A 9,051-nucleotide genomic window follows, 5' to 3' on the forward strand; every position below is an offset into this window, starting at 1 on the left:
ATGTCCTCCAACGGTCACTCCAGAAAGATTTTCCACTTAGTCCACACGGTATTCGTTTTTTGTGCATTGATAGAGAGGATGGTGTACCATTTGACAGTGTCATGTTGTTAGGTCTGCACAGCATTTGGCGTTCTCGCATGGCTTGGCTGCATTGCGATGTCGACGCGCGACCAACGAGACAGTATTTTAGGGAAAGTGTGTCACAGTTTGTTGAAGTTCAGAGAACGAAGAACTCTCCGCCAGAGTGGTTGTCAAAAATTGAACCCCTTACTACGCTTAGGGAATTTTAAATGACAACACCGGCCCTGGGGGGGCATGGCGGCATTACTGTGATTTTTTTCTTTGTCATTGTACCTGGTACCTTGTGTTGCTGTCCGAGATGGGCAATAAAGAAAAAAAAAAGTGCCGTGGTGCAGTGGTCTCGAGCGTCGGGCCCATTCGATCAACGTCGCCGGTTCGATTCCTCGTCGAAGTATTTTTTTCTTTTCTTTTCTGAAGGTTCTATCAATTACGGAAAGACGTGCTTTTTGAAACGGAGTGTTTGTTTTGTTATCGCCATTCCATACTACGGAATGTCCGTTGTTAAAATTCTTTCCGTTGTCTAAATTACCGCAATGTGTCCGGCAACATTTTACCAGCAGCTTTCTCCGTAAAATTGGCCAGCTTTTTTTACAGTGTAGTATTATTACATAATGCTCATCTACCCCCTGGTTCTGTAATGCCTGAATGATTGCTGAGGTTTCGACCGAGTCAAATGCTTTCTCATAATCTATGAAGGTTATATATAGGGGTTCAGTATGCTCAGCGCGTTTCTCTATCACCTGATTGATCGTGCGAATATCGTCCATTGTTGAATAGCCTTTACGGAACCCTCCTTGTTCTTTAGGTTGACTGAAATGTAAGGTTGATGAAATTCTGTCAGCGATTACCTTGGTAAGTACCTTGTAAACGACTGACAGTAAGCTGATCGGCCACTGACGTTTGGGGGTGTGTAAATGAAGAGGCTTACTATTCGGTTATTTAAGGACCACCAAACCAATTGCATGCCAGAGATAGGTCGTATCATCATACTTCAGACGTTGTAACCAAAAAACATCTTTATTTCTCCTTTCCCTTTCAACATGCCCTGATTTGTCGCAATCAGCCTGAGTTGCACACTTTTACGCTAAACGTGGGAGTGCTGTTCGGGCACGGCGGCTGTGGTGTTGAGATCAAGTATACAGTGACCAATGCCGCCGGTCGCGAACGACGTTGACGGGTCGTCCAGGACGCATTTGTAGCCTTCCTCACACCGATTTAGAATCCATCTGTTGCAGGGATCATTCGCGCACTGTAAGAAAACAAAGTGCATAGATGTCATCCGGGTTGTAAACATGTCCTTAAAACGAAATACAATTTCGGTTTATTCAAGAGATCGCCACACAAGATACCGCGTTGTCAGTTCGAAATTGATCCTGACAAAGTTCAAAGTAAATTTTAAAAAATGGTGGCTTACCATCCCGCCGGCTACTTCCTCGCACTGCATAAATTAGGTGACAGGAATAGTTCAGTTTGTTACGGGCCGTTGACAGGAGCTACCGCCGATGAATATGAATTGCGCCATTGTAATGGTGAGTTGTCTCCCCTCACTGCCACCTTTGCAGTGTTCGTGATGACATAGAACATGTTATATGTGTGTGTCACCGTTATGGCACCCCGCGGCTAACCATGAAGGCGACTTTGGGACTGCGTGCTGATGCATTACTGAACTTTGTGACGCCATTGGTCCATGGCACTCAACTGCCGCGGCACCACGGAGTACACAAGCCTTAGTGTCATTTCTCCGTCACTCCGGCCTGAACGACACCCTGTGAACGTTTGCCTTAACTCTACTGTTGTGTGTGCATGTGATGCGTGCGTGATGCTGCGTCTGTCAGTTTCTGTGTGCTTATATCCGTTTGCAGTGTCTGAGTTTTTGTGCCGTCCCTTCCTTTCAGTTTCGCAGCTCTCATGTTCATGGGGAGTAGCAAGCCAAGCTCGCGGCCAGGCTGACTTCCCTTCGTCATTAAAGGCATTCATCCTCCTCCTTTCTCTCGTTCCGCTTGACTCCACCGCGTGAATGCTGGCAGTAGTTTTTTTCTATCCCTTGGTCTGTTGGTACCTATCTAATATTATCATTGCTTTAGCTGCGTGATATGAAATTTAAAGATCTCCAGTACTAGTCACATTTTGTATTAAGCGGGGGAAAGAAATACCTAAGGGTGCTGGAATTTAGTTAAGCGGGTACTGACGGAGTACGCTTATTTAAAATTAAAAGTACATGGCCGCTCTTTAGGTTGCCATTAAAGGCGCATCTCAATAGAGCCTAGCACGTTTCTATCACGTCGTACAGGAAGTACCACGGCCGCTCACATGGCCTATATTGCTCTAAAAAGTTTACTAGCGCCTGAGTATGGTTGGAGGAGATATCAGCGTTAGTATTACGGAAGCGAGGACCCCAGCACGACCGAGCTCGACATTGGTGCTAACGAGCGGCCAAATTAGCGATATATAAACTGGGGTCGCTTAGGAACGCATGTACGGGCTCACTCTCACAAATTTTCTGGCGATTCTTTAGTCATTCGCTCACATATTTTAGACTCCCACAGTTAATACAAGTAGTCGCCGCGTACGCACGGTTACAGGGTCGTTTTTTTTTTTTTTCGCGCGATCTTTCGGCGTGGTGTGCAAGTGTAACAGTCTCGCTCCATTCCTTCCGTCAGCTTTTTCAGCCGTGACCGGAGGGCAGGATTCATAAACCAAATGATAAAAAAAGCCCAAAACAGAACACAGAAATGCAGACAGCCCGTCCCAAAGGCTGCGGCGCAGAAAATTTCAGCAGCAGACGACGCCCGCAACAGAATGTTATCGCAGACGTCACCGAGACGCGGTCTCGCTCGCGCGGAACGAGGAGGTGGACGAATCGAGGCAGAATCTCGGCGCCGGTGGAAATGTCATGTTTTGATTTGCAATATCTGGACTAATACTTATGGATTTAACAAAATTCTTGAAGGTGGTGATTACTCGAGCATTGCATTATTTGAAAATGTGAACACCCATGTGTGTGCTTAAGCTCCTTCAGGGCCCCTTTATTGGCACTATCAGCTACTTTTCCTGAATGCAGGTGATACAGTCCCTCATATGAAGTGCTATCGAAGTTATGTGAGGATACCTAGCCTCCACTCACCTTGAAGCAAATGTCGCAGCATCCGCAGTGGTCCTTGTAGCTTCCGCAGAGACATTGTGGCTGCGCGCAATTTACATCTGCGCACGTGTAAGATGAGCAGTCGGGCAAAGACGTCGCAGAAACGCTGGGAAAAAAGATGGAGCCAGTGTAATGACATTATTCAAAACGCTGGAAGAAGTGCAGCGCTACCTTTTATAGATTTCATCTAGACAACATGGTCCTACGCTTCTATTACACTTCTACGGATTTTTTGTCACAGGTTCACAAGATCAGGACAGTGCTATGGCATCATTTTAAACGCTTGAAGAAGTGCAGCGCTTTTATTCATTGGTTTCACGTAGGCGTCTCTACGCGCCGGTGCCCGTCTATTCCCTGTGAGGAAATGAAAATGACTCTACTTCTACCACACTTCTGCGTTTTTTTTTTTTTGTGGGCCACTGGTGAGTTAGCACTGCCTCAACTTCATTATCCGATAGCTCGGACTTATTGCTGCGCCTCCATCGACAAAAACATCCCTTCTGGAGCGATCTGCCCTCGACAACAAACGATCGTTTCATTCAGTTGCATGCGTATACAAATAACGGCTGCCGTTAACCTCGGTGTAACATTTTTTACAGATCTGGAACGGAAGCGTGAATAATTACGAAGCAAACATTTTCTAACATATGTTGTAGAGCGCTTATGTAATACAGTGCTCTAATTACTGATAAAACAAAAACTTTTCGATCATACGTTTTTTTTTTTTAAATCTGGGATTCCACACTTTCGTTAAACCCTTTAGATACAGCATCAAAATTGCTCTCCTGAACGCATTTATTTCGAGTGTAGAGTCCCAGACACAATATCCTCATGAAGAGTGGTTGGCCGATTTCCCCACATTTCATGTTGGCGCTAGGTTTTTCATCTTGCCCCTACATTCAACAAGGCGTAACCATTTACCATTAAACCTGAACAAGGCCGCTTTACTGCAACACAAAAATTGCCAGACACAGTATTCCCAGGGCTCCAGAAGCATTTCCGTGCGCTCACTGTAAAAGTTCCTCTGGCACCCGACGCACTGCAGCATCACACGCGGACAGTCGGAACACGCTGCTTCTCTTAGCGGCCGTCGCAATTAGAGAGGCCTAAGCGAGACTTTTAATGGGTACTCACCCGACAATGGCGATTCCCACCATCAGAAGGATCACCGTGAACACGTTCATGTCTCCTGCAATTAAGAGAGTTGCTATTACCTGAATTTTTGAGTCATACATATCTTGCCTAGTGTTGGAAAAACATGTGGAAGCCAAAGAAAACCTTTTGTGATACAACTGACTGTTTTCATGCTTCGCCAGAGATGCACAAACCAGTATACGTATGTGGCAAATTTTTTTTAGACTTCCGTATGTCAGCAGGCCGCCTGAAGCTATTCCAGTGACGTTTCAAGGTGAAAATCAAAGACGGAGGCAGGATCTTTCACATTCCCCCAAGGGCCATGGGGGGAGTTTGGATGTCAAAACACCTCCAGAAGTTTCGGGAGTGTTATTACACGCCCCTTTCGCCATTTTTCCCGCATACTAGTTACACACCTTATTCAAATATTAAAATGAAAAGACGAAACTCATAAGTCTCGATTTGTTGACAGAAATAGTGCCTCGAATTTCTGGGTGCAGACGTGTATTTATGTAGATGTTACAGTAACAACCGACTCTTCGTCTTTATGACCAAGGTGCTCTTCGGGCGCTCGCCCTTCTTATTTTATTTTTTATCTGGGGCGTATAGCACCCTTCGAAAATTATTTCTAGTCACGCCACTGTATGCCACCAATTAGAAACTCTTACAGGGCTGACCTAATTAAACGGCCTCATTTAAAACGAGCGATGTCAAGACATGGGACATGCACTTCGTAAAAAATAAAAGCATATTTCCAAAACACCCCGTGAAGCCGAACCTCCATATACGATGTACTTGAAGAGTACATGAAAACAGTTCCCTACAGTTGATAATGTTACATCGAAAAAACAACCTGAACATGAAAATCTGAACAGGTGTTTCAATTTTTGTATATAAAATGTAACTCGAAAAATTGGTGCTTCATGCCTTCTCGTTCGGTATTATGTGCAGCGGTAGACCATCTCGGATCTTCCAAGGTGCTTTATTACAGTTAGAGGCAAAACAAATTAAGGAGACACATGCATGTCTTAACAAATATATTACATTCAACATTCAAACTTTAGGCTACTATTAAAAACCTGGGAATTTTTTTGTCGCAGCTCGGCCCCATAGGCTCCAGATGTTTCTTCTAAATTGCAAATCAGATACAATGAATAACGAGGTCAAAACAAAAAAATTGAGGAGCTGTGAACGAGCTGCTACATCAAGGCAGTCTTTCGCACATCTATTATGTAATTGGCTCCGGACCGCTCAAATCATCGTTTAAAATATTTCTCTCTGAACGAAAATTCGAGACTTCTCTTTTCGCTCAAGGCTGGCTTTGGCAACAATTTTGCACTCTGTTTTAACAATTGTAATAATTCTGCCTTGTCCAGATGCTGAGTATATGAAGAATGCCAACAAAAATTTTACAGCGCAAAATCGACACACAATACCTGAAGGAACCTACGAAGGGGGCTCCATTTTTTCAGTAGTGCTTAACGAGGGTTGTCTTTGCCTAAACGTCTGGCTTCTGAAACTATATACCCGTGACGTCGCACCATTTAGGTGACAGTTCTATTCAAGCAATTTTTGTTCTTCGATATTTCATTGAGCCTCAGAAGTGGACCTTGGCTTTAAAAATGGTTGATCGGTGTATATACTAAGTCCAATGTCAAGTTAGAGGAAAAACAAGATTCGACACGAGAAATTAGACTCCAGAACCGCAGAACCTTCTTAAAACCACCCCAGTATTGTTTTCAATGACAGAAAACGATTCTCTACAGACAACGATACAAAGAGTTAAAGGCTTACCACCTTGCTTTTCGATGTGCGCTGTCGTTGTTCAAAGGGGTTCTTCTGGTAGTTGCCGCTGTTCTCGACTCCGCTGAAAAGTATGTGCGCGGCCTATTTTATACTGGCGTTTAAACAGCCGTGACAACACGCGAGAATTCAAGCCCGAGGTCAGAGGCGTATCTGCAGCGTATATGCTTACGGGCTACGAAAGGCAACTTGAGATGTTTGGGTTCGTTCGCACACAGATAGTGCAAGCCGCGCAACACTTGAGACTTACCGACCTGTTTATAGCACCGCTTCACCCTCCTAAAAACAAGTCCGCACAGCGCACGCGTTCCTACGGTATATACATACAAGGGCGCCGCTGCCTATCGGGGTCACTTACACACAATCGTGTGCATTTGCTTTTAGCCGCTGTTATCCCAACTCTGTGCCGCCAAGTTACGTTGTTGTTGTAGAATCGTTGCCCTTGAACAGATTTTGTTTTCTGTGTGTTTTTGCGGATCTCAAATGCTTATATGCGAACCACGCTCGCGTTCTAGCGAACGAGCCAGATGTTTTTTTCGGCAAGGTTGGAACTTTTTCTTTCTTGCTCATAACGGCTTCCTTCACTAAAACCGTCACGTCACAGCTCGTCGTACGCACAAAGCCCCAGCTTCGACAGCAACCATGCCGACGCCTCCCCGTAACTAAACAACCCGGTAAAATTAATTAATTGATTGATGGATTGATTGATTGATTGATTGACTAAGGCGTTGCGCTGCTGAGCACAAGGTCGCGGGTTCGATTCCCGGCCGCGGCGGCCGCTTTTCTGATGGAGGCGAAAAGCAAAAACGCCCGTGTGTTCGAGATTTCGGCGCACGTTAAAGATCCCCAAGTGGTCAAAATTAATCCGGAGCCCTCCACTACGGCGCGCCTCATCGCCTGCGTTGCGTCGGCGCGTTAAACCCTACTATCAATCAAATCGATTGATTGATTGATTGATTGATTGATTGATTGATTGATTGATTGATTGATTGATTGATTGATTGATTGATTGATTGATTGATTGATTGATTGATTGATTGATTGATTGTGGGGTTTAACGCGGCAACGCAACGCAGACGATGGGGCATGCCGTAGTGGGGGGCTCCGCGGTAGTTTTGACCATCTGGGTATCTTTAACGTGCGCCTAAATTTCGTTCACACGAGCGTTTATGCTTTTCGCCTCTATCAGAAAAGCGGCCGCCGCAGCCCGGAATCAAACCCGCGACATCGTGCTCAGCAGCGCAAGCCTTACCCAATGAACCACCGCGGCGGGTCCTGTGAAAATGACATCTACACAAACGCTAATCACATCAACCATAATATGTATCGGCAGTGCATGGATCAGCCTACACGGTTCATACATCATTGTGTGTAACGTCAACGTCTCCATAATATTACTTCAACGGACGCGGAACTCATCCTCACCGACGACGCCCTCGACGACTGCATTTACGACTGCCACTTCACCATTCCGTCCAAACTTCGCATCCTAACTGGCTGCTATGAAGCTCTACAAGAACTTTCGTATCCAGAGTCTACTCACCCTTCAGTTTACCACAATTATTATTTAAATCACTGCACAACACACCGGAAAAAGTACACATAACACGCGACAACAAATCAATGAAACTGTCATTACAACACTGCCGCCACTCTCTTTAAAATTGTAAGATAGGCGCTTCTTTGACTGATAATGTCACAAAAACAACGCCTACACATTTTTCTTTCACAGCGAAGCAGTGTGTGTCAAAAGCCCCCCAACCCCCCACCACAGTTTCAATTCCGGCGTAGCCGATTTATTCGGCACTTCTTCGGCACTCCCCCGCGCCAGCGCCGACCTCTCTTTCACAACTGTTATTCTCCTCACCACCAACGCTGATTCTTTCATAACTTGTGCAATCGGCTGGTAACGGCCGTAGCAGCGTAATCAGATGGTTGCGGAAATACAGTAGACTCTCGATAAACGGAACTTCAAGGGACCGGAAAAATTGGTTCCATTTAACAGGAGTTCCGTTTACTGCGATAGATGTGTAAAAGTGCACTTTTATGTGCGTACGCTCTCTTCATACCGTTTCATTGAACTCTAAGGACTAGGAGGTGAATGTAGCTGACAGGTTTTTGGAAAGCAAGAAAACTAAAAAAAGGTTTAAGCACAGCATTCACAAAGTTGATTTGGCAACAATTAGTCGCTGTGCACTTCAAAATGCATCAATTATCTTTGTTTGAGTCCTTGAAACTGCGTCTTCACGGAGGTTAGAGGCGTCAACTTCGCGAGTATTACGAGCCACCGAATGTAGACTACGGCAACGCGGTAATGGAGGGCGAATAGCACCATGATGGCGCAAACAAAGCATATGGAGCGGAGCTTTATAACCCCGGCGTCTTGAATCGAGACCAAATGACTGGAACGAGAACTGCGATGTTGCATTCGTTGTGCTAACACGGCTGACCACTAACGAGACGAGGCTTACGAGGCCAACGAGGTAAAAAAAAAACAAGGAGGAAGCAAAAAACACAAAAACGAAACAGCCGGAAGCGTAAAAAGCTGATTCTCGTCCCGATGGGTTTCACAAGAAGTTCCATTTCTAGTTCCGTTTATACGGTGACGCCGAAATTTTAGTTTCCATTCCGGGAGTTTTTTTACGTTATCTGAATACAAAACCAACCAACTTAAAGGCTACTGTTCCATTTAAGCGACAATTCCGTTTAAGCGATTTCCGTTTATCGAGATTCTACTGTACACCAGAAGCCCGAATGGGCGTAAAAGCGACGAAAGGCCGCTGCCATAGGAGGTGTACCCGCTGCAGCTTCCGTCTGAAATTCCACCTCGTCGAGTACCTGCGACTCCGTTTGGAATGAAGAACAACTCGCCCGCTTTGAATGACGACGTA

The 9,051-nt window shown here is 45.3% G+C and overlaps 1 protein-coding gene across 3 annotated transcripts; it reads right to left on the reverse strand.

Moving 5' to 3' along the window:
- Window positions 1-1,079: 1,079 nt before the first annotated feature.
- Window positions 1,080-6,297, reverse strand: LOC144138311 (uncharacterized). Of its 3 annotated transcripts, none has more exons than XM_077670522.1 (4): window positions 6,155-6,297; window positions 4,358-4,412; window positions 3,206-3,329; window positions 1,080-1,330 (listed from the first exon to the last, which is right to left on the reverse strand). In XM_077670522.1, the coding sequence occupies exons 2-4, from the start codon at window positions 4,405-4,407 to the stop codon at window positions 1,166-1,168; spliced, it is 339 nt and encodes a 112-aa protein (XP_077526648.1). In that variant the 5' UTR covers window positions 4,408-4,412; window positions 6,155-6,297; the 3' UTR covers window positions 1,080-1,165. The 3 variants fall into 3 exon arrangements, with proteins under 3 accessions (XP_077526648.1, XP_077526649.1, XP_077526650.1); XM_077670523.1 differs by having other exon boundaries at window positions 6,152-6,266; XM_077670524.1 differs by having other exon boundaries at window positions 4,358-4,409; window positions 6,152-6,252.
- Window positions 6,298-9,051: the final 2,754 nt, after the last annotated feature.

Source organism: Haemaphysalis longicornis, unplaced genomic scaffold (genome assembly GCF_048455015.1).
Source record: "Haemaphysalis longicornis isolate Haplotype H1 unplaced genomic scaffold, Haemaphysalis longicornis Haplotype H1 scaffold_5, whole genome shotgun sequence".
Taxonomy (NCBI): domain Eukaryota; kingdom Metazoa; phylum Arthropoda; class Arachnida; order Ixodida; family Ixodidae; genus Haemaphysalis; species Haemaphysalis longicornis.